The sequence below is a fragment of the Oncorhynchus keta genome, chromosome 29 (assembly GCF_023373465.1).
Source record: "Oncorhynchus keta strain PuntledgeMale-10-30-2019 chromosome 29, Oket_V2, whole genome shotgun sequence".
Taxonomy (NCBI): domain Eukaryota; kingdom Metazoa; phylum Chordata; class Actinopteri; order Salmoniformes; family Salmonidae; genus Oncorhynchus; species Oncorhynchus keta.
This window is the reverse complement of record NC_068449.1, coordinates 41,561,677-41,587,612: the sequence shown is the minus strand read 5'-3', so window position 1 is coordinate 41,587,612 and position 25,936 is coordinate 41,561,677. Positions and strand designations below refer to the sequence as shown.

The window sequence follows — 25,936 nt, the reverse complement described above, 5'->3', positions numbered from 1 at the left end:
GTCATTATGGGATATTGTATATAGATGGGTGAAAATAAAATGATTGAATCCATTTTAAATTCAGGCTGTAACACAAATTGTAGAATAAGTCAAGAGGTATGAATACTTTCTGAAGGCACTGTATGCTCTCTACTAGCCTGGACAAGGTAAACAATGAATTCATTGAATGTAACCTACAAGTGGGCCAATTGACTGAGGCTGTGATGATCAAAATGTAATGTCTGATTCACACTATGCTACCATGGTGAATGCTTAACTAGGCCAGCTCAGTACCATACAACTGTTTGGTCCTATATTGTGAGTAAATGGTGACCGACTGTCTGATCTTCGAATAATAATTAGTAGTTATGATGCAAGGGGATTTGTAGGTTGGTTGTCACCTGCACTGACAAACAAACCCCTCTACTGATCAATCTTTTAACCAATCATATCAGATCTTTTCAGAGATGATCTGATTAGTCAAAAGACCAGTTAGTTGGGGGAAAAAAATATCACAATTGGGCTGCTTCCGTTAACACAACCTTAGTATTAATCCCTTAAACCACAGCTTCAAGGAGTTATGAAGTGTGAATTGAGAAGGAATTAGCATTTGTCTGATATTACATAATGACAAATGTAAAAACTGCATGAAGCAATGCAATTATACTGTAGGACCAACAAAAGGCCTCCTCACAACACCTCTTCCAATGAGGCGAAGAGAAAATGTGTGCACATGCAAATCCCTTAATGGGTGACATGTCAGCTCGATTATAGCAAATCAAATCCCTGGATTGTATATCCTGCCTCCTAACTGGCCTCGCCAGGGAGTGACACTGCATGACGGTGGAGTGTGATTGGATGAATTTAGTTCAGTGGCAACCTTTTCAAATTGGAACAAAAGAAAAACATCTTCCAAATAAAAAGTCTAGTATTACATACCATTTTCAAACAGATATTGTTTTTAATGCTATTACACTGTAAAACATAGCAGAACCACACGTCATAATGCACCCAATAATACCAGTGTGATAACGCTTCAACACCGTCATGCTAACCTGTGTGTGCGTGCAAAAGAGAGCGAGACAAACATAAAAATGAGCCCACAACCAAAACCGTGTTTGAGATATTTTCTTATTCAGGTGTATAGCCAGTGAGAACAGACATTTTGATGGAATACTTGGTTACAGTAGGAGAGTGTAGTAGTAGAAAGAAAACACAGGAACCAGATCACCACGGGTTACCTTGGCATTCCTCTGTTGTCAAACTAAACACATCAGAAGCTACCATAACAGATGCCAATAACTATCCTCTAAAAGACATGGTATCACATATTTAAAAGACATCAAGATAAACTGATATATTTACTCTTTTGTGTAATGGTATGAATTCATAGCTGAAATCAAAAACATCTTAAACACTGCGTAGTGAGTGTGTATGGTAGTAGGGGCTTCGGTCGGGAAGATGGGGGGGGTGCCTTTCCCCGTTTACAACATCTTCCTCTTCTCAAACTCCTGCGGAGAGAGGGACAGAACAAACAGGAGGGGGAAACGGGGGGAAGGAGAGGAAATAATTATTTATTCATGTGGATTCACAGTTTGTTTACATCTGGAAGCTACACGGGGTGGGGGATTGGAGGGGATGCTAGTAGACCCTGACAAGGCACTTCTTACTGGGGAGGTGGGGGAAGGGATAACTTCGTCCCAAATGGCACCCCCATTCCCTACATAGGACTCGGGTCAAAAGTTGGGCACTATGGGTGCCATTTGGGATGTAGACAATCTCTCTCTCTCATCAGGGATTAATGAAGGAGATCTAGACAAATAACATTCAAAATCGTTATTTTGGATGCAAAGATAAATACCTTGCAAACCGAATAAGGCTATGCAAGGCTCATGTTCAGTGTTGAATTGTCCATGCACAGAAAACATGTATATTCACACCAAAGCATCAAGATCCATAGTCATATTATACGACAGTGAAAATAAGACGTAAAAGCACATAACCAAAAGGATGGAGAACATTAGACAGGATGACGGCGTTTATTAAATATCAGCAGAGGAAGGACGATAAAACAAATACTCTCCTTCCCATCCTAGAATTCCCCCATGCCACAGAGGAAAAAGCTTCCTTTTTGCAAATGTCATTTATCAGGACTGCAACACACATGCATGATGTTGCCCATTGGAAAATGCCTTACTACCAAAATACCTGAATGTCTACTGCCACCAAGTGGTTGAAAATGTCTACTTCAGCTCAACGCCTCAACTTTGACAGAGTACTAGAGCAACTTGGCGGGCTGTGCGCGCGTTATCTAATATAACACTCAGGAGTGTTAAGGGAAGACGCCCTTCAGTCTCACGCGGGGCGGATTAAGTGTATCTGTACGCGCCGATCAAGGCCGGGCCCTTGACTTTCTGTGAAAGAGAGAGAAGAGGGGGAAGGAGAAAGAGACCGGGGGATGAGCAGGGCTGTGTTAGGGCTCCTGACGGGAGTGCTGACATGGTGGCCACAAGGCTTCAGGCACTCTGATGGATGGAAGGAGGGAGAAGGGTGGAAGGTGGCACAAGGTCCACTCATAGTCCAGAGGGAGAATGATCGAGAGTATTCTCTCTGCTACCGCACAGCAAGCAGTACCGATGAGCCAGGACTGGAACTAATAGGACCCTGACCAGCTTCTACCCCTAAGCCATAAGACTAAATAGTTTACCAATAGCTACCCGGACTACCTGTATTGACCCTTTTTGCACTAAATGCTGTTGACTCATCACATACGCTGCTATTGTTTATTACCTATCCTGTTGCCTAGTCAATTCATCCGTACCTATATGTACATACAGTGGGGGAAAAAAGTATTTAGTCAGCCACCAATTGTGCAAGTTGTCCCACTTAAAAAGATGAGGCATGTAATGTTCATCATAGGTACACTTCAACTATGACAGACAAAATGAGAAAACAAATCCTGAAAAATCACATTGTAGGATTTTTTATTATTTGCAAATTATGGTGGAAAATAAGTATTTGGTCAATAACAAAAGTTTTTCAATACTTTGTTGGCAATGACAGAGGTCAAACGTTTTCTGTAAGTCTTCACATGGTTCTCACACACCGTTGCTGGTATTTTGGCCCATTCCTCCATGCAGATCTCCTCTAGAGCAGTGATGTTTTGGGGCTGTTGCTGGGCAACATGGACTTTCAACTCCCTCCAAAGATTTTCTATGGGGTTGAGATCTGGAGACTGGCTTGGCCACTCCAGGACATTGAAATGCTTCTTACGAAGCCACTCCTCATGCTGAAAGACCCAGCCACGTTTCATCTTCAATGCCCTTGCTGATGGAAGGAGGTTTTCACTCAAAATCTCACGGTACATGGCCCCATTCATTCTTTCCTTTACACGGATAAGTCGTCCTGGTCCCTTTGCAGAAAAACAGCCCCAAAGCTAGATGATTCTACCCCCATGCTTCACAGTAGATATGGTGTTCTTTGGATGCAACTCAGCATTCTTTGTCCTCCAAACACAACGAGTTGAGTTTTTACCAAAAAGTTATATTATGGTTTCATCTGACATTCTCCCAATCTTCTCCTGGATCATCCAAATGCTCTCTAGCAAACTTCAGACGGGCCTGGACATGTACTGGCTTAAGCAGGGGGACACGTCTGGCACTGCAGAATTTGAGTCCCTGGCAGCGTAGTGTGTTACTGATGGTAGGCTTTGTTACTTTGGTCCCAGCTCTCTGCAGGTCATTCACTAGGTCCCCCCCGTGTGGTTCTGGGATTTTTGCTCACTGTTCTTGTGATCATTTTGACTCCACGGGGTGAGAGCTTGCGTCGAGCCCCAGATCGAAGGAGATTATCATTGGTCTTGTATGTCTTCCATTTCCTAATAATTGTTCCCACAGTTGATTTCTTCAAACCAAGCTGCTTAACTATTTCAGATTCAGTCTTCCCAGCCTGGTGCAGGTCTACAATTTTGTTTCTGGTGTCCTTTGACAGCTCTTTGGTCTTGGCCATAGTGGAGTTTGGAGTGTGACTGTTTGAGGTTGTGGACAGGTGTCTTTTATACTGATAACAAGTTCAAACAGGTGCCATTAATACAGGTAACGAGTGGAGCACAGAGGAGCCTCTTAAAGAAGAAGTTACAGGTCTGTGAGAGCCAGAAATCTTGCTTGTTTGTAGGTGACCAAATACTTATTTTCCACCATAATTTGCAAATAAATTCATTAAAAATCCTACAATGTGATTTTCTGGATTTTTTTCTTCTAATTATGTCTGTCATCGTTGAAGTGTACCTATGATAAACATTACAGGCCTCTCATCTTTTTAAGTGGGAGAACTTGCACATTGGTGGCTGATTAAATACTTTTTTGCCCCACTTTATCTACCTCAATTACCTCATTCCTCAACTTGGTACCCCGTGAATATAGCCACGGTATCGTTACTCATTCTGTATTTATTCCTCGTTATTATTTTCTAAAAAATATATATATATATATAAATGCATGGTTGGGAAGGACCTGTAAGTAAGCGTTTCAATGTTCGTCTACACTGGTTGTTTATGAAGCATGTGACAATTTGATTTGAAGAGGGCAAGGAGAGGAGAAGGAGAAATAGTGCTTGCTTGAGATATGTATTTAAGCAGAGGGGAAACGACTTTATTGTTAATTTTTATATATTGATCCTTTATTTAACGAGGAAAGTCAGTTAAGAACTAATTCTTATTTACAATATGACGCTGGGCCAATTGTGCGCCACCCTATGGGACTCCCAATCACAGCCGGTTGTGATACAGCCTGTAAACGAAAGATGTAGAGTAAGAGGAACAGTAGAGAGAAAGAGATGTGATCGTCCTTGTGTGTGTGTCAAAGGTGCTCTATACCGAAAGAAGGGGAGAGGTGGAGCAAGATGAAGAGAGATGAGGGCAGGAGGAAGGGAGTGATGAAGCGTGCTGGTGTGCAACAGGGACATTTTGTCAAGGGAGGCCATGAGAAAGAGTGAAAAACGGAGCAAGCAGCACACATGGGTGACTGGAGGTTTATGTGGGCTTGACACAGTCTGCCTTGAATGCTAGGTGGGTGGAGTTTGCACATTTGGGACTATTCTATCGGTGACATGCAAGTTTAATCTAGAGCATTTGAAAGAAAACAAATACTTGAATCTAGGTGTGGACACAAGGAGAACTTCACCGACAAGCACAAACAAAAACACTAGAGAGTTGGGCCTTGTACTGTACTGAGAGCTGAGCATGTTAAACCAAACCAAATTAATTACCCCCATCGGGCACTACTTTGTTTGTTTGCTCTGTTGTGTCGTGTGTATTATTACACCGATTACAGCAGCGCCAATGAGATTAACAGAGATGTATGAACACAAAATGGCTGGGAAATTAACAGGCCGGGAAATAGTTCAACATTACGCGCAATGATTATGAATTAAAACTAAAACAGTGCCACCGCCGCGCAAATCAATAACTGGGTGTTTGGGTTTGCCACCCTGCGCTCGCTCGTAATGAAAGAACAAGATGAATGGGTGTAATACAAGCTTGAACTTTTTATACGTCTTGTTAAAACCGGCTTCCTCCGGTGATAAATTGAAATATAGGCAGCAGCAGCGTAGAAGAGTTGCCCGCCCCGGCATCAACAGCCATGGTTATTAATTCCCCCTCACCGGTGCCTTTTGTTTATTACCTATTAAAAAAGTTCAATCCACAAGTCCCACAACCTTACTTGTTAACGAACCCAAAGACTGAAAACAACAAAAGGTTACTGTAAGTTCATTGGTTTTTTTTTTCTACTTTTCTATGTCGAGATTAGGGTTGCACATTTTGGGGAATGTTCAGAGGAAACTTTGTAGGAATTAACATGGAATATATGCAAATTAACTTTAATACCATTTAAATATAGATGTTTTTTTTGCATTTGATATACACTGCTCAAAAAAATAAAGGGAACACTTAAACAACACAATGTAACTCCAAGTGTATCACACTTCTGTGAAATCAAACTGTCCACTTAGGAAGCAACACTGATTGACAATACATTTCACATGCTGTTGTGCAAATGGAATAGACAACAGGTGGAAATTATAGGCAATTAGCAAGACACCCCCAATAAAGGAGTGGTTCTGCAGGTGGTGACCACAGACCAATTCTCAGTTCCTATGCTTCCTGGCTGATGTTTTGGTCACTTTTGAATGCTGGCGGTGCTTTCACTCGTGGTAGCATGAGACGGAGTCTACAACCCACACAAGTGGCTCAGGTAGTGCAGCTCATCCAGGATGGCACATCAATGCGAGCTGTGGCAAGAAGGTTTGCTGTGTCTGTCAGCGTAGTGTCCAGAGCATGGAGGCGCTACCAGGAGACAAGCCAGTACATCAGGAGACGTGGAGGAGGCCGTAGGAGGGCAACAACCCAGCAGCAGGACCGCTACCTCCGCCTTTGTGCAAGGAGGAGCAGGAGGAGCACTGCAAGAGCCCTGCAAAATGACCTCTAGCAGGCCACAAATGTGCATGTGTCTGCTCAAACGGTCAGAAACAGACTCCATGAGGGTGGTATGAGGGCCTGACATCCACAGGTGGGGGTTGTGCTTACAGCCCAACACCGTGCAGGACGTTTGGCATTTGCCAGAGAACACCAAGATTGGCAAATTCGCCACTGGCGCCTTGTGCTCTTCACAGATGAAAGCAGGTTCACACTGAGCACATGTGACAGACGTGACCGAGTCTGGAGACGCCGTGGAGAACGTTCTGCTGCCTGCAACATCCTCCAGCATGACCAGTTTGGCGGTGGGTCAGTCATGGTGTGGGGTGGCATTTCTTTGGGGGGCCGCACAGCCCTCCATGTGCTCGCCAGAGGTAGCCGGACTGCCATTAGGTACCGAGATGAGATCCTCAGACCCCTTGTGAGACCATATGCATGTGCGGTTGGCCCTGGGTTTCTCCTAATGCAAGACAATGCTAGACCCCATGTGGCTGGAGTGTGTCAGCAGTTCCTGTAAGAGGAAGGCATTGATGCTATGGACTGGCCCGCCCGTTCCCCAGACCTGAATCCAATTGAGCACATCTGGGACATCATGTCTCGCTCCATTCACCAACGCCATGTTGCACCACAGACTGTCCAGGATTTGGCAGATGTTTTAGTCCAGGTCTGGGAGGAGATCCCTCACGAGACCATCCGCCACCTCATCAGGAGCATGCCCAGGCGTTGTAGGGAGGTCATACAGACAGGTGGATGCCACACACACTACTGAGCCTCATTTAGACTTGTTTTAAGGACATTACATCAAAGTTGGATCAGCCTGTAGTGTGGTTTTCCACTTTAATTTTGAGTGTGACTCCAAATCCAGACCTCCGTGAGTTGATAAATTTGATTTCCATTGATAATTTGTGTGAATTTGTGTGATTTTGTTGTCAGCACATTCAACTATGTAAAGAAAAAAGTATTTAATAAGAATATTTAATTCATTCAGATCTAGGATGTGTTTGAGCAGTGTATATACACACACCATATCACATGGAGACCTTTTACCTTATCATGAGTAGACATCATTGCAAATGATTAAAACAATTGAAATAAATAATTATTTAGTTATGAATTGAACTTTAAGTTCAGGAAACTAACGAAATAAATATTGAATGATCCCCAATGATCCATCGCATCTCCCAAAAATGTTTTCAACATACATCTCTAAAATTAGTCTAGAAACTAAAGCTTTGGTTGTCTTCCTCTCGGGCTTCCGTGTCTTCTCCCTGGACCTCCTCTGAACATCAGACTGAGGTGTCATCTTCACTGTCACTTTCCAACCTTGTGGAGGATGGCTCGTTGTCAGGCTCAAAAAGCCTCTAATTTTCCCGGATGGCCACGAATTTTTCAACCATTGTATTGGTCAGCCTGTTGCATGCTTTGTTGTGTGTGTTCCCAAACAAGGACCAGTTGCGCTCTGAGGCGGCTGATGTTGGTGGGATTTGGAGGATGATGGAGGCAAAACAGGAAAGAGCCTCAGAACCATTAAGTCCCTTCCACCAGGTGACTGATGAGATATTATTAAACCTCCATCCCAAAGACCTTGCTTGGAAGCGTACTTCGCCAGACTGCCAAGAACCGTGTCCTCATCCAGGCCAAGGTGGCGAGACACGGTAGTGATGACACCATAGGCCTTGTTGATCTCGGCACCAGACAGGATGCTCTTGCCAGCATACTTGGAGTCCAATATGTACGCTGCGAAGTGTATGGGCTTTAGGCAGAAATCTTCACGCTTTTTGATGTATTTCAGAACTGCAGTTTCCTCTGCTTGGAGCAACAGTGAAGTGGGCAGTATGGATTTCTCTTCTTCCATCTGCAAGCAGAGTCTGAACATCAGATAGGATGGCATTGTCTCCCTCAATCCATGCAATGGCTACTGCTATAGGTTTCTGGCTGATTTCTGCTCTCTCCCAAATACATCATCCAGGAGGATCCTCTTGATGGGGCTGTCCATATTGGCAGACTGTGATATGGCCATTTCTTGGAGAGATTTTTATTTTACCTTTATTTAACTAGGCAAGTCAGTTAAGAACAAATTCTTATTTTCAATGACGGCCTAGGAACAGTAGGTTAACTGCCTGTTCAGGGGCAGAACGACAGATTTGTACCTTGTCAGCTTGGGGATTTGAACTTGCAGCCTTCCGGTTACTTGTCCAACGCTCTAACCACTAGGCTACCCTGCCTTGCCCTCCAGGAGATTGACAAACATGATGACAACACCACCCCAACGGGTGTTGCTGGGCAGCTTCAATGCGGTGCTCTTATTCTTCCCACTTTGCTTGGTGAGGTAGATTGCTGCTATAAATCTTGATGACCCTTCACAAACCGAACCATTTCCTTGGCTCTCTTGTAGAGTGTATCCATTGTTTTCAGTGTCATGATGTCCTTCAGGAGCAGATTCAAAGAATGAGCAGCACAGCAAATGGGTGTGATGTGAGGGTAGGACTCCTCCACTTTAGACCGAGCAGCCTTCATGTTCACAGCATTGTCTGTCACCAGTGCAAATACATTCTGTGGTCCAATGTCATTGATGACTGCCTTCAGCTCATTGGCAATGTAGAGACCAGTGTGTCTGTTGTCCCTTGTGCCTGTGCTCTTGTAGAATACTGGTTGAGGGGTGGAGATGTGGTTAATTATTCCTTACCCACGGACATTCGACCACCCATCAGAGATGATTGCAATACAGTCTGCTTTCTCTATGAATTGCTTGACCTTCACTTGAACTCTGTTGAACTCCAGCAAATTAGTAGATAAAGCATGTCTCTGGTTGGAGGGGTGTATGCTGGGCAAAGAAGATTCAGAAATCTCTTCCAATACACATTGCCTGTGAGCATCAGAGGTGAACCAGTTGCATACACAGCTCGAGCAAGACATTCATCAGCATTTCTCTGACTATGTTCCTCCAATGAGTCAAATAAAACTTCTGACTCCAGGAGGACCATAAGCTGTTGCTATTGATAAGGTGTCTGATTCATCATTTTCACCTCGAATGGATGTAGAGGGACTTTTGTCAGAGGTTGCTTGTTGTGAACGCTGAGGGAACTTGATGCACTTGGACAGACTCTGCATCTTTGTTGCATTCTTCACATCTACATTAGCTGCAGTGAAATGTCTCCACACATCAGATAGTGCCCGTGGCATTTTCCTTTAAAGAAATAAATGAGTAAAAATAAAAACAAATACAATTCCATGTACAGATACATGTTTTATCTTAACTGCTTAACTATCTATCTTACAAAGGAGTTGTTTAGAAATTAAACATGTATGGAAACAGGTGAATTAACACTCAGTTAGCAGGCTCAAGCAAGATAAAACCCACTTGGTAGCAAAAACTAACTAGCAGAAACTGTTAACAAGTTAGAAATTATTTAAACACTTGTGTATGCTGCTATTTACTAGTTAACAAAAAAATGTCATATCAAATATATTCACCCCACCCAGTATTGTAATCAAAACTTACCAGAAAACATGTAGTCCAACACTCAGACAGTGTCGTGGTGTGGGCTCAATAGCATCTCATTAGTGTGCAAGATCTTGAGAATCAGCTGTACATGTGATGCACTGCACATGTGATGGAAAATGCACTGTGCATGCAGATGTTTGGAATTCCATTGACTTGGGGACAGTAAACTAAATATGCCACAAGACCCATAACTGCCTTTTGTATCACACAATTAAAAAGTTATGTTATAAGCTAACGGTTTTGATGAATTTAAGCAAAATCCCCCAAATTCCCAGGCTTAACGTCCCATGGAATATTTCATGAAGAATTTCCAGAAATTCTTTGCAACCCTTAGTCGAGATTGTTTTTAGTATATTTGAGGGAAGAGGAAAAGTTGGGATGTGGGACTAAAGCGACCAAAGTAACCCTTTTGCTGTCCTCCCCCAGCTATGGGAGAATGGTAGTCCGTCGCAGCACTGAATGACATTTATCCATCGCTACGGGTCTCACCCATAGAGTTGGCTAGAGGGCTCGAGTCATGGTAAAGATAGATTAGCTCTTTAATACATCTGTCTAATCTCACCTTGAACATGGTGCTGCCCAGTTGAGCCGGGGACATGCTGACCACAACGCCCGCCTGCTGTAGGGCGGCAATCTTCTCTTTGGCTCCACCCTTGCCCCCTGCGATGATGGCACCGGCGTGACCCATCCTACGGCCTGGCGGGGCAGTGAGCCCGGCGATGAAAGACACCACGGGCTTGGCATTCTTTCCCTGGGGGGGTTGAGAAGGAGACAGCCTCAGTCATACTTGTGTTCTCAGACAAATAACAGAATAGACATTCCAAAACAAAAGACATTGTCTTCCTATTAACATACCCTCAAATAGGTATTCCTAGAACAATCTTATTTTATTATTAAAATAAAAGGACAGTAAATGTTATATTCACATTCATGCCCATACTCTATTACATGCTCTGTCCAGATGTGTGTGAAAGAGTCAATGAGACCATTTAATTGCATGGGCAGACACACACCCTTCACACCCCTCCCTGCCATTTCACATGATCTCATTCTCGCAGAAGCAGGTTATTAGTCACGCGGACACTGATTAGCTCTGGCCCTGTCCGCTCTGCTCGTCCTGATGGACGAGCTAAATTCAACAGTTGATAGTCTTCCAGCGCTTGGCGGGAAGGGAGAGCGAGCTAATATTTCACACTCAGGAATAACATCGTATAGGAGATGAAAGACAGGCTTGTTCATTAGGGCATGCTTAGGAAAACTTTTCGAATTGGGTAGCGAAAATGTGCGTTTCCTATTCGACCAGGTACTGTAGTAGCCACCCATTTCAGTATTTTTTTTTCTCCAAATGAACACAAGCCAGGCCTCTCTTCAGACACTCCTTCTCAGGTACTTACTTGCCTTGTGATAAGGCTCTCCTTCCATCTTTTTCTCCCTCATACCCTCTCCTTCAGATGAGAGTTAACACGGCGTGTAGAACAAACTGGCCGACAAGCCAGGAAAGGTGGTCCTCCTGCTTAAGTCTTTACTTCCCTGCTACCATTTCAGCGCATGCTTTCTAAATGGAACCCTACTGAAACTGGCAGGCATGTACAGCAAGACCACTGACCGACGACCGCTATTCATTTCAACATGCTTGAAGACACTGCGTAATTGTTTAAGCGGAGCAGCCAATCTGCTCGTCTCTCGGGCCAAGAAAATTAATTTGTTAAAAAAAAATGTTTAAAAACCTGACTGACAAATGTACAGTATTAACAAGACTCATGGCTCTGAAAGCAAAATGTTCATTAAATGGGGGAATATGACTGCAATCAAGGGGGGAGGTACCGGGAGGATACTAATTAGTCGAGGTGAATGTTTCCTCTTGTAAGGTGGCCCAACATTTTTTCCTCTAAATGGGTCAGAACGAGGGTGGCCATGCCTTTTCCTATAGACTGACCTTCCTGCAGGCTTTAGTTCCATACCCGATTCTCCTACTTAGCGGCTTTTCAAGGCCTTGACTAGCTGAAGTACAGCTGTAGCAAAAGCCTGAACACCCAGTAGCTCTCCAGGAGGAGGGGTGGCCACGTCTGTTTTAGAATCTCTATTCACAAAGCATCCCAGTCCATACAATCTTATTCATTATGGTCAACAAGGCAAAACTGATCCTGGATCAGCACTCCTACTCAGACACTTTATGAATGCAGGCCCAATGCTGTTCTTCCTAACTAGGCCCTAAACACTCCAGTTCAGGCTCTCGCTTGTCCCATCCTAATGAATTCACAGCTTTGACAAACAAACCACCCACTGTGTGAATCTACTTTTAAAACCTACCTGAACAAATTAGGCTGTAATTAGTCAATTAATCTTCATCTTCCCTCAGAGAAGTCGGAGCATAATAAGAGAAGTCGAAATAGCATTTGAAAGTTCCCACCGCCTTTGTCCTACATTGTTAACCTTAGAGATCTATTACTTTAATAATGGAACTAAAGAGAAGGAGTAGGTCGTTTCAGTTCATTTATAAGGAAATCAGTCAATTCAAATTAATTAGGCCATAATCTATGGATTTCACATGACTGGGAAAACAGATCTGCATCGGTTGGTCACAGATGCCTCATGCAGTGCAACACATTTCCTTTGCATAGAGTTGATCAGGCTGTTACACGTCGATCCAGAGCATCCCAAACGTGCTCAATGGGTAACATGTCTAGTGAGTATGCAGGCCATGGAAGAAATGGGACATTTTCAGCTACCAGAAATGGATCCTTGCGACATGGGGCTGTGCATTATCATGCTGAAACATGAGGTGATGGCGGCAGATGAATGGCACAACAATGGGCCTCAGGATCTCATCACGGTATCTCTAATTCAGCTCATGAAACATGGGACCAAAACTTATCATGTTGACTTTATATTTTTATTCAGTATACTAAAACAGACCAGGTTGGCAAGCAGCACAGAGTTAGAGGAATAGTTTTTCTATGTAGGCTAATGTCCTCTAAAGTGTGTACTAATTTTAGCTCTGCAAAATTAAAAACATCAAAGCAACTTTTTGGTGCAAAGATCTCCCTTTCAAAGCCCCTCTTTTGTAAATTAGTTGTCTATTTTTATACATCACATTTTTTTGTTAAGCATATTTTATGTCAAGTGTAACACTTTTAATAAAGACCGATTTGACTCAAGCTCGACAATTTGATCTTCATCCCCTAGACTTAAATCGTGTACAAATGGTCACCAAACGGTCGATCGCAATCTTCAAGGTATTTCTAGTCGATCACCAAACTTTTCTGTAGAAAGGCCAATAAAGGCGTGCTTTTATTTCTTGCGCTGTTGGTTGTTCAGAAGCCTTATGCATCGGGTAGGCAAAGTGTTCCTATTTTTAACCATTTCATTTGTTTCAAATCATCGTGCCTACGGCTTCCAGAGCCCCTGCCACAGCAAAGTTTGATACTAGCCTACGTGAGATTTCATAACTTTTAAAACAATGACCAGAGGGAGACTATCAAAGAATACAGCGAAGAGCGGTTGTTATTATGAGTGAATTTATGTTAAGTTATTCAGCACTGTCAACACTCTATTCAATACCATTACAAAACATAACACGCACTTCTCCCTACTTCCACTCCCGCTGCAATGAATGAGTAGCCAAGTCTATCAATAGCCCTACATTTTTATTAGTCTGTTTTAATACAGGAATATTTTCACTTTCTCTGGTCATAGGAACAACATGAATTTGTGCATGAGGCAGATGCATTGCGACTTGACTTTCACCATCAGGTGGAAGCTGGTGTCCCCTTTCTGATTGGTCTAACCCGGAGGAAAGGAAGGAGAGAGAGCGGGGATCTTGAGAGGAGGACCCTCCGCTGATTTCTCCCTCCTTCAGCTGAGACTAATGCGGTGTTCAAAACAACTGGGAAATCGGAAATCTCAGACTTCCGTGCTTTCAAGAATGGTTTTGAACAGTGATCCAACTCAGAGCTCTAGAAAGATGCCTGAATTCTGACTTTCCGATCTGAAGATCACGGACGTCATGATTTGACCACCCCCCCCCAGTTGTCTTAAAGAGAACCATGACAGCAGTAAAATAAAAAAAGATCATTCTTTAAATTTATGCTCAGCTGTGCCTCACAAGTGCTACACCGACTGATCTATAAGTCTGTGGAGAAAGAGATCATTTTGAAATATCTAGCTATGGCATACCAATGTCTAGCTACTGGTAAGGGCATACCAATGTGATATTATATTCTACTTTTCGAGTCCCTAATGGCACCCTATTCCCTACAGTGTCATTGTATTGTACTATTCATGTACGATTCACTTAAGTGTCTGAAAATATGCCTAGCTGATCTTATGACGAATTAGTGTCAAATAAATGTATGTGTGTGCCTGTTGTAGATACAGAAATTCAATATAGTTAATATTTGTGTTAGGGTTGGGCGATATCCAGATTTTCATACCGTCATATGGTATTACTGGAAGTGCACACAGTGGATGCCATTTCTAAATAAATAAACTGATGTATTTTTTTATGGGCAAAAAAAACATAGGCAACATGGATCTTGATCCATAAGGGGATTGACTGTCGCTGTAACCAAGAATCTTCCGCTTGCCATCTAGCTAGCAAACCAAATGCATAGATGGAGCCCTGAGCTAGATATAATGTATTAAGCAAATAGATAGTTATAACATTATAGTTTTCTGAAAAACCTGGAAATTCTGTGAAAGCTACTGACATTTTGCAACCCTAGAAAATAACATGTCTGAAGCATGGAATTGTTCTGAGTCAAACTAAAGAGAGGAACATCATTTTGGGTCTGGCTTTGCATTCAGTGTTTCCGTTTCTCAACGTTGACAGAACAGCAACTCAGATAAAACAATTTCAGGCTTTGGTTAAACTGCTGCCTCTGGTGTTCAATGCTCGGCACACACACACACACACACACACACGACTTTCAGAGAACTACCCGCCGCTTTCAAATGGGCTTTTCATGCATGTTGGTGTCACGGGCCATTGGTCTCTGGTTGCCAACACTTTGGATGATTGGTTGACCCGGTTTGTACATGAGGAAGGGAGAGAGAGTGGCTGCATCCCAAATGGCACCCTAAGCCCCATGTAGCGTACTACTTTTGACATGGGCCCAAAGGGTCATTTTGGCCTCAGCCAAAGAGTTGTGAGAGATTTACATGCATTAGGGCAGCTGAAAGCACATCAAATTTAAATTTTCAGCTGCTGAACACCTGACAGACAGAAAGACAGACACACACACACGTATTTTCTCAATCAAAATTCTGTCTTGACAAATCTAGAGGGTAAAACACACACTTGGCAATAACTGTTACTGAAAGGCACTTAACCACTTTTCAAGCCTTGCATAATTCACCATCCATGCTCCAAAGATCAGTCTCTCCCACACCTGCCTGGAACGAGTGTGTCAATCAAACGTGTGTGCTGTATTCTGCACCATGAACCCTAACTGGAAGTAAACACTCCACTCCTATTCCCCAGGCGCTCTCTTTTGATGACTTCTATAACCGTAAAAGCCTTGGTTTCATGCATGTTAACATTAGAAGCCTCCTCCCTAAGTTTGTTTTATTCACTGCTTTAGCATACTCTGCCAACCCAGATGTTCTAGCCGTGTCTGAATCCTGGCTTAGGAAGACCACCAAAAATTCTGAAATCTTCATCCCTAACTACAACATTTTCAGACAAGATAGAACAGCCAAACGGGGCAGTGTTGCAATCTACTGAAAAAAGAGCCTGCAAAGTTTTGTCCTACTATCCAGGTCAGTACCCAAAGAACTTGAACTTCTACTTTTAAAAATCCACCTCTCTAAAAACAAGTCTCTCACTGTTGCCACCTGCTATAGACCACCCTCTGCCCTCAGCTGTGCTCTGGACACCATATATGAACTGAAACATGCTTAACACCCCAGCCATCCTACAATCTAAGCTTGATGCCCTCAATCTTACACAAATGATCAATGAACCTCATAGATATCATCCTAACCAACTTGCCCTCTAAATACACCTCTGCCGTCTTCAACCAAGATCTCAGCGATCACTGCCGCATTGCCTGCATCCGTAATGGGTCAGCGGTCAAACAACCTCCACTCATCACTGTCAAATGCTCCCTGAAACTCTTAAGCGAGCAGGCCTTTCTAATCACCATTTTAAATAAGCATGCCCCATTCAAGAAATTTAGAACCAGGAACAGATATGGCCCTTGGTTCTCTCCAGACATGACTGCCCTTAACCAACACAAAACCATCCTATGGCGTTCTGCATTAGCATCGAACAGCCCCCATGATATGCAACTTTTCAGGGAAGCTAGAAACCAATATACACAGGCAGTTAGAAAAGCCAAGGCTAGCTTTTTTTAAGCAGAAACTTGCTTCCTGCAACACAAACTCAAAAAAGTTCTGGGACACTGTATAGTCCATGGATAATAAGAACACCTCCCAGCTGCCCACTGCACTGAAGATAGGAAACACTGTCACCACCAATAAATCCATGATAATTGAGAATTTCAATAAGCATTTTTCTACGGCTGGCCATGCTTTCCACCTGGCTACCCTTACCCCGGTCAACAGCACTGCACCCCCCACAGCAACTCGCCCAAGCCTTCCCCATTTCTCCTTCTCCCAAATACAGTCAGCTGATGTTCTGAAAGAGCTGCAAAATCTGGACCCCTACAAATCAGCCGGGCTAGACAATCTGGACCCTTTCTAAAATGATCTGCCGAAATTGTTGCCACCCCTATTACAAGCCTGTTCAACCTCTCTTTCGTGTCGTCTGAGATTCCCAAAGAGATTCGTTGGCTGGCCCTAGCTACATACTCGTCGCCAAACCCACTGGCTCCAGGTCATCTACAAGACCCTGCTAGGTAAAGTCCCCCTTATGTCAACTCGCTGGTCACCATAGCAGCACCCACCAGTAGCACACGCTCCAGCAGGTATCTCTCTCTGGTCAACCCCCAAAACCAATTCTTCCTTTGGCCGCCTCTCCTTCCAGTTCTCTGCTGCCAATGACTGGAACGAACTACAAAAATCTCTGAAATTGAAAACACTTATCCCCCTCACTAGCTTTAAGCTCCAGCTGTCAGAGCAGCTCACAGATTACTGCACCTGTACATAGCCCACCTATAATTTAGCCCAAACAACTACCTCTCCTCCAACTGTATTTATTTATTTTGCTCCTTTGCACCCAATTATTTCTTTCTCTACCTTGCACATTCTTCCACTCCACCATTCCTGTGTTTTACTTGCTATATTGTATTTACTTCGCCTTTTCTTTTGCCTTTACCTCCCTTATCTCACCTCATCTGCTCACATTGTATATAGACTTATTTTTTCTGCTGTATTATTGACAATGTTTGTTTTACTCTGTTGTTGTATGTGTCGAACTGCTTTGCTTTATCTTGGCCAGGGCGCAATTGTAAATGAGAGCTTGTTCTCAACTTGCCTACCTGGTAAAATAAAGGTGAAATAAAACAAATAAAAAAATAAAAACATAGCTCACACCCTCAGCCTGTCCAGAATCCCAAGATCCATTAGCAGGTGAGAAGACACACAGTATGTCTTACTATACTTGAGGACTGTTGGGGACCAACAAATGACTCCCATTCAAAATCCTATTTTCCTTAACACCCAACCCTAACCTTAAAATTGCCTTTTTACAAGTAAAGGACTGGCAAAATGTCCTCACTTCTCTGTATTTAAGTTAGTTTAGCATTCTTGTGAGCACTTCTGGTACTCACAAGTATAGTGAAACATGTCCACCCACCCACTCATACATTTTGGACCTGGGGGCTCGGAGTGGGACTTCCCGAGGGGGTCGTGGGAATCAAAGAGATGAAAGGGAGTACCTGACAGAACTAGACTCGTCGTTCAATCAAATAGGGTCTGGATGATTCACAAAAGTACTGGTGGATCATTGGCAAAGTGTTAACAGTCTGGTAGCAGTGTGGGTCTCTCCTCTTACAGAGTTGTGCTGTTTGAGGTAATCGGAAGCGTTCTCCTCTGCGTTGCCTCCGATCTCTCCGATCAAGATGATGCCCTCAGTCTTAGGGTCCTGCAGGAATACCTCCAGGCAGTCAATGAAGTCTGTCCCATTGAAGGGGTCCCCGCCAATGCCTGAACAAAAACCATTAGAAATCACTGTTACGCTGCTTAAGATGAATGTCAGACCTGACCGAAGGCATAGAGTACTATGTACTCATCATTTTTTAGGTTGAATTGGTTTTATGTGTGACTTGGAAAGTGTTCTGGTTGCAGTAAAAATAACTACACTTAGTGCACAAAAGATTAGGAGCGCTTTCTTAAAATTGTGTTGCACCCCCTTTTGCCCTCAGAACAGCCTCAACTCATCAGGGCATGGACTCTACAAGGCGTCGAAAGCGTTCCACACTGATGCTGGCCGATGTTGACTCCAACGCGTCCCACAGTTGTGTCAAGTTGGCTGGTTATCCTTTGGGTGGTGGGCCATTCTTGATGCACACGAGAAACTGTTGAGCATAAAAAACCCAGCAGTGCTGCAATTCTTGACAAACCGGTGTGCCTGGCACCTACTACCACAACCCGTTCAAAAGAAATATTGTCTTGCCAATTCACCCTCTGAACGGCACACATGCACAATCCAAGAAATAATACAGCAAATTGTATGAGTCACATGCGGCGAATACAACAGGTGGACAACGACCCAAAGCATACTTCCAAAGAAATGGAAAAATAGTTTACGGACAACAAAGTCAAGGTATTGGAGTCAGGACCTCAGACTGGGGCGAATGTTCACCTTCCAACAGGACAACAACCCTAAGCACACAGCAAATACAATGCAGTAGTTGCTTCGGGACAAGTCTCCGAATGTCCTTGAGTGGCCCAGCCAGAGCGCTGACTTGAACCCGATCGAAAATCTCTGGAGACCTGAAAATAGCAACGCTCCCCATCCAACCTGACAGAGCTTGAGAGGATCTGCAGAGAAGAATGGGAAAAACTCCCAAAATACAGGTGTGCCAAGTTTGTAGCGTCACACCCATGAAGACTCAATGCTGTAATCGCAGCCAAAGGTGCTGTAACAAAGGGTCTGAATTATTCTGTAAATGTGTCATTATGGTGTATCGTGTGTAGATTGATGAGGGGAAAAAATATATTTAATCAATTTTTTAATAAGGCTGTAATGTAACAAAAATGTGGAAGAGGTCAAGGGGTCTGAAATCTTTCCGAAGGCACAGTATTTTGTCTATACCAGGGATGTGTAACTGGCGGCCCTTTTTGTAGGCCCGCGGAAAAATCTCTGCGCCCCATGGCAAAGTGTAGAATTGCACGAAATTACTCTTAAAACTTCAGATTTTTCTCTCTGCCGTCAAGAGGGGAAAAAACAATTTCAGTTAGTGAAATTGTGTTGTTTGAAATTTTCCTTAGGGCTCTCAAAAAGGCTAGGGCCGGCTTTGACTGCATGGGTCACAGAACCACTGAGGCCCCTCATAATCGGAGGCCCCTCATGATCAGTTCAGAGGTTTTAGTGGCCCCCACCCCCATCAAAGTTACTCATCCCTGGTCTATACATTTGCAGTATGTGTATATCTAAACGTTCAGTCCCACGTACCGATGCAGAGAGACTGTCCCAGGCCAACTTGTGAAGTCTGGTGAACAGCTTCATATGTGAGAGTTCCCGATCTAGAGACAATGCCTGACAGAAAAACAAAATACCTTTATTTCACACTGGTGTCCGGTACCAACACAGTTCCCTTTTCTGTCAGTAGATAAGGAGAGACTGAGGACAAGTTCCAATTCTCTTAACATGCATCCTTCCTTCTTCTTGAGAGGTAAGGAAGAAGGATGCATTTTTTAAGTATTGGAAAGGACCTGTATTCATACTGTATGGGTGCACCCCAAATTGCACCATCTTCCCTACTTTTGACTGGAGCCCCAGGGACTATTGTGAACAGGGTAGCATTGGAGACACAGACACTGTATGCCTTCGCAATGAGCAGCAAGTGGTGTAGGATGTCTGTGCAGCGATGCGGCGATGCAGCTCCCCAGCAGTCACTACACCAGTAGAGGTTGGTGGGAGGAGCTATAGGAGGACAGGTTCATTGTAATGACTGGAATGGAACAAAGTCAAGCATGTGGTTTCCATATGTTTTGACACCGTTCCATTTATTCCATTCCAGACAGACATTACAATGAGCCCGTCCTCCTATAGCACCTCCCACCAGCCTCCAATGCACCTGGAGAAACATTTGCTATGGCTGTTTCTGCTGCCTACAGGGCTACAGTGAAGAAAAGAAACTGCTTGGATGCTCACTGAGCGACTATCATTGATAGCCACATGGGCAGAGGTCCTTTCTCCCTCTCACAATTCAACTGCACGCATGTCATTTTGGAGACTGAATCAAGTATTGTAGGATCTCTAACTTACTGTTAACTTTCCATCACAGAACAAGATGTTGGTGTGTCAGCATTATGACACAGCTGCCAAGTAAAAGCAGATTTTATTCAATGATTCAAAAATATCTCACCAATCCTCCCTTTCTTGTGAATGTGGCCCGGCATGATCCCGATCTTGCATTCTCCCGGCTGCAAAATAGGAAATCACAAAGTTAACACCAAGAGAGTGCGTGTGTGTCCTAGCCTCTTACGTTGACCACTCTAAAGCAGGTGCAGCCAATGAGGCAGGTAGCGCCCTGGCGCAGCAGCTTGTATGTGTGTATATTACATACCAGTGTGTATATGTGTATATTCTTACATTAATAACGCCGGGGCAGTTGGGGCCGATGAGGCGCGTGGTGCTCTGGCGCAACAGCTTGTGTTTGACCTTGACCATGTCCTGCTGGGGGATGCCCTCTGTGATGCACACCACCAGGGGCATGCCAGCGTCGATGGCCTCCATGATGGCAGCACCCGCGAACGGAGGGGGCACGTAGATCACTGTGGCCTCGGCCCCGGTGCCCTCTCTCGCCTGGAGGTGTGGGACATGGTGAATTTAGTGCTTGCTATTCATTAATGTATGTATTTAATTTCTTAACCAGGCAGGTTAGTTCAGAACCAGTTCAATTTTAGGGAAACACAAATAGTGGAACACATTTAACCTCCTTGACAGAGTTGAAGACAGGCACGCCAAGGTGCGTCCTCCCCCCCTTGCCGGGGGACACGCCACCGACTAGCCGGGAGCCATAGTCGATTGCCTGCTGACTGTGAAACGTCCCCTAGAGGGGGAGAGAATGAGGAAGAGTCAGAGAGAATCAGCAAGTCCCAATCGTTTCTCTTGACCTTAGCCAGCTTCAATGTTTGATTGCAGAACTGCAAGATGGAAGCAATATTGTGAAGTTCCTTCAGTTCAAAGGGTTAGGGCCAAGGGGAAAGGGTAGGGAGGGAGCAGCTGACAGTGTGTGATGGATGGAGAGGGGAATTGTCCCAGTCACTGGCGGCGCCATCCGCCAACCTTGAGATATCATTAAAGCCAGGTAGTGGGGACTGAGAAGAACAGGCCTGCCATCCACCATTAATCAACTGGGCAGAATGGCGTCCGGTGCCCGCAGAGGGAGGGGGCATAGGAATCAAGCTGACATGGGTGGGCACACAGACACCACCAGCATATTAAGACTAGGTACATCAGCAGGTAAATCAATGACTATGTGAATGGGGGTCTCCGAGAGGAGATTTGGTACATGGTATTTTACGGTGTCTGTCACTTAGTATCCCATTGACCTAAATGCATGACTAAGAGAACATTCAACTTAAGTGTAAGTTAGGATTCACCTGTAAGTGAAAGGGGCTTAGGTTGGCATCACATTCAATCAGTTTAAATCCAACCCAGGCACACTAAATGACCAGAATCAAATGGCATCATGTCTCTGTATTTCTTGAGGTCATCAATAAAAAATAAATCACTCACAGTCCCACCTTCACTTTTTCAGGGGCATTGAGTCCAATAATGTGTTGTAATATAATAATATAACAACATTATGAATATTCAACCTGCCAAGTTGCATCAGCCTTCTCAGTTAATAATTACAGAGGCTGTTAAGAAACGCGGCTACGAGGGCCAACTACGACACGTCCAAACCAATGACCCTAAAGTTAAAACTATAATTACCAGCAGTAAAGAGAAAGGAAAGACTGAGCCAGCAATTTTTTCCCCCTCGCAACGCAGATATCTTTTCATTTCAATACTTCTTCCATTCTCCAGACTCATCTTTTTTTACTCCCTCTGTTCATTTATAAACACAACGTGCACCGTCTGCTCACTTTGCCCTTTCCCCCCGTTGGTGGCAGTCCTAACTATCATCCACTAATGAAAGGGCAATGAATTTGAAGTATATGGCTTGATAAGCAAACCATAGATGAAAGTCGGTGTGCAGCAGCAGCAGCGACACTTGAGTCATTGCTCAGCCCTTTCTAATTAGCATGAGTGTTCATTAAGAAGAACTATATTTAATAACACTATGTTAAGTCGAAGAGTTGTTGGAGAGGAGAGGGGCGGTCATTAACCTACAAGGTGAGAGAGGTTTTCGCTTGTGGGACAATGACGCCGACACTCTTCTTTTGACTTTGACAGAGACCTTCCATCCTCATCCAAGGCAATATTGTGGAATGAGATTATGGGGTCATTTAACGACAACTCGTTGTCTGTGGATAAGGTGCTCAGTTGCAGATAGATAGCTACTGTTTGCTGCTTAATTTTTTTTTTTTTTTTACTTTAATATTTTTTTAAACTCAATGTAACATCGCAAATTCAAATCCTTAGCTAGTGGATACAGTTGGTTATTTTTAAATCTCTATGCCTACATGCTCCTCTGGCAACTTTGTCAATGAATGTTTTGGGAAGATTATTGAGCTGTTTTGACTCTGCACAGGCAGATCTTCAACAATGTCTGTTGACAGTGAAACAATAACTCAATCAGGGTTGTGTTCATTCGGCACCAAATGGAAGAAAGCAGATTGAGACAGGGAGGGACTACCTGGACTTGTCTTATAGGAAACGCACATTTTCAATAATTTCAGTTGCAAAAGTTAAGATTTCCTTTGAGTGCCGTAATGAATACAACCCAGTTGAATGCAGAAAGCAGCCAGTGTCGGCTGGGTGTTGTGTAGCATTACACACCTGCTTCCCAGTGAAGCCTTGGCAAATGACCTTGGTGTCTTTGTCAATGTAGAGGTGCTTCCTTGAAGCAGTATAACAGTTCCTTACCCCATTTTGCTGCACTGCAAATGGAGACAGAAGGAGAGGAAAGTGAGAACACACACAGGTGAGATTTCCAAAAAACACTATTGTCAAAGTCACATCATGATGGAAAGGGGAGAAGGATTGCCATCTAGGAGACGTATTCCAGCGTTGTTGCCTGAGTTGTTGTCACATGATGTTCCTCTAATTAGTTTAAATCCAATTAAAACAGACCTGAAGGTGGGCCCAGTGGCTATGTTCCAAAACCTACAGCACACAGTAGCAACTGTTAGAAGTAAAACACACATACACTATGTAGGCCACTACGTTTGGATAACGAGTTTTGCTACCCATTGTGCCTATTCCCTCATGATTGAAATTGGAAGGATGGGAAAGGGGGACACCTAGTCAGTTGTACAACGGAATGCATTCAGCTGAAACATGTCCTCCGCATTTATCCCAACCCCTGAATCAGAGAGGTGCGGGGGACTTAATCGACATCATCGGCGCCTGGGTTAACTACCTTGCTCTGGGGCAGAAAGAAAGATTTTTTTATCTTGTCAGCTCCGTGACTCGATCCAGCAACCTTTTGGTTACTGGCCCAACGCTCCAACCCGCCAAGAGAAGCCTATGAATGGCATTAGTATGTGCAGTTCTGTATGGCAGTCATGGTGAGATTATTATTTCACAAAAGGCCGGTTATAAATAAGGGGAAAGAAACAAATTACCATGAATGTGTAGACGTGCGAGATTCTGGAAAAATGGAGAAAAAATATATAGGGTATATAGGGCAACAAAATGTCAATAAAGGATTAAGATTGAATCCTACTACACTGGCTCTGACACTCATCGGATGTGGCAGGTCTTGAAAACTGTTACGGACTACAAAGGGAAACCCAGCTGCGAGTGGCCCAGTGACACGAGCCTACTAGACGAGCTACATGCCCACGTCGAGGCAAACAACACTGAAGCATACATGAGAGCACCAGCTGTGATGGATGCCTCTGTTGAAACACTCTCGTTAGCCAATGTGAGCGAGACCTTTAAACAGGTCAACATTCACAAAGCCGCAGGGCCAGACAGATTACCAGGACATGTACTCAAAGCATGCATGGACCAACTGTCAAGTGTCTTCACTGACATTTTCAACCTCTCCCCGACCGAGTCTGTAATACCTACACGTTTCAAGCAGACCACCATAGTCCCTGTGCCCAAGGAACCAAAGGTAACCTGCCTAAATGATTACCGCCCTGTAGCACTCACGTCTGTAGCCATGAAGTGCTTTGAAAGGCTGGTCATGGCTCACATCAACAGCATCCTCCCAGACCCACTCCAAATTGCATACAGCCCCATCAGAGCCACAGATGACGCAATCTCTATTGCACTCAACACTTCCCTTTCCCACCTGGACAAAAGGAACACCTATGTGAGAATGCTGTTCATTGACTACAGCTCAGTGTTCAACACCATAGTGCCCACGAAGCTCATCACTAAGCTAAGGACCCTGGGACTAAACACCTCGCTCTGCAACTGGATCCTGGACCGCCCCCAGGTGGTAAGGTTAGGCAACAACACATCTGCTACACTGATCCTCAACACTGGCGCCACTCAGGGGTGTGTGCTTAGTCCCCTCCTGTACTCCCTGTTCACACACACAAATGCATGGCCAAACAACTCCAACACCATCATTAAGTTTGCTGACGACACAACAGTGGTAGGCCTGATCACTGAAAATGATGAGACAGCCTATAAGGGAGGTGGTCAGAGACCTGGCTGTGTGGTGCCAGGACAACAACCTCTCCCTCAATGTGAGCAAGACAAAGGAGCTGATCGTGGACTATAGGAAAATGCCGGCCAAACAGGCCCCCATTAACATCGCGGGACTATAGTGGAGCGGGTTTAGAGCTTCAAGTTCCTTTGTGTCCACATCAACAAACTAACATGGTCCAAGCACACCAACACAGTCGTGAAGAGGGCACGACAAAGCCTATTCCCCCTCAGGAGACTGAAAGGATTTGGCATGGTTCCTCAGATCCTCAAAAGGTTCTACAGCTGCACCATTGAGAGCATCCTGACGGGTTGCATCACTGCCTGGTATGGCAACTGCTCGGCCTCCGACCGCATGACAGTACAGAGGGTAGTGCGTACGGCTCAGTAAATCACAAATTGAAAGCTTTACTAACGCTAGCTGTTTGTAACGTTACAATACAATGGGGGAGTAACGTTAGGTAGCATTAGCTTACCAAGTGCCCAGCTAACGTTACATGACAGTTACGTTATAGTATAGCTAACTACATGCCCTAATCTCATTTAAAGAATTGACACGCTAAATATAAAGCCTAAAGGACAAGCACGGTCAAAGTTCAGTAGTTCGGACTGTGTGGCCTGGAAATTGATGCGCTATCTATCAGCATGCTAAAACAGTTAGCCAGTAATAGAGGCCCTTGCGTTGCTTGCCATGGCTACCCTTTGATCAAGAAACCCCAAATTCCGTCCAAAACGTACTCCGTGAAGCACTTCATTTAGCAGAACCTAAACAGTTTAAAGACTAGAGTAGAACACATATGTTGTTGTACTTACAGAGCAGCCGGGCAAACAACCTACTATTCGACATCTTCGGTCATTCACCAATGACACGGGAGGCTACGGACCTACACGTGAAAGGCAAAGGGCTGACTACAAATATGCCCAACTAATAAAACGTACTGCAAACGTTTTTGAACTTGTTCAACCGAGATACCAATTTCACTATGTTGTTATTATACCTATTATTTAAGTCGCTGACAAAAATAGTACAACCAGTGAGATGGAAATTTCTCCAGGCAAAAGATTCAAGGTT

The 25,936-nt window shown here is 44.0% G+C and overlaps 1 protein-coding gene across 1 annotated transcript; it reads right to left on the bottom strand.

Annotated features, from left to right (window-relative positions):
• Positions 1-1,091: 1,091 nt before the first annotated feature.
• Positions 1,092-25,865, bottom strand: LOC118362917 (succinate--CoA ligase [ADP/GDP-forming] subunit alpha, mitochondrial-like). Its single transcript, XM_035743648.2, has 9 exons — positions 25,678-25,865; positions 23,038-23,138; positions 21,023-21,139; positions 20,680-20,892; positions 20,453-20,510; positions 19,537-19,620; positions 17,914-18,065; positions 10,519-10,707; positions 1,092-1,490 (listed from the first exon to the last, which is right to left on the bottom strand). Exons 1-9 carry the CDS (start codon positions 25,709-25,711, stop codon positions 1,464-1,466), a joined length of 975 nt encoding a protein of 324 aa, XP_035599541.1. The 5' UTR covers positions 25,712-25,865; the 3' UTR covers positions 1,092-1,463.
• Between the last annotated feature and the right edge of the window lie 71 nt (positions 25,866-25,936).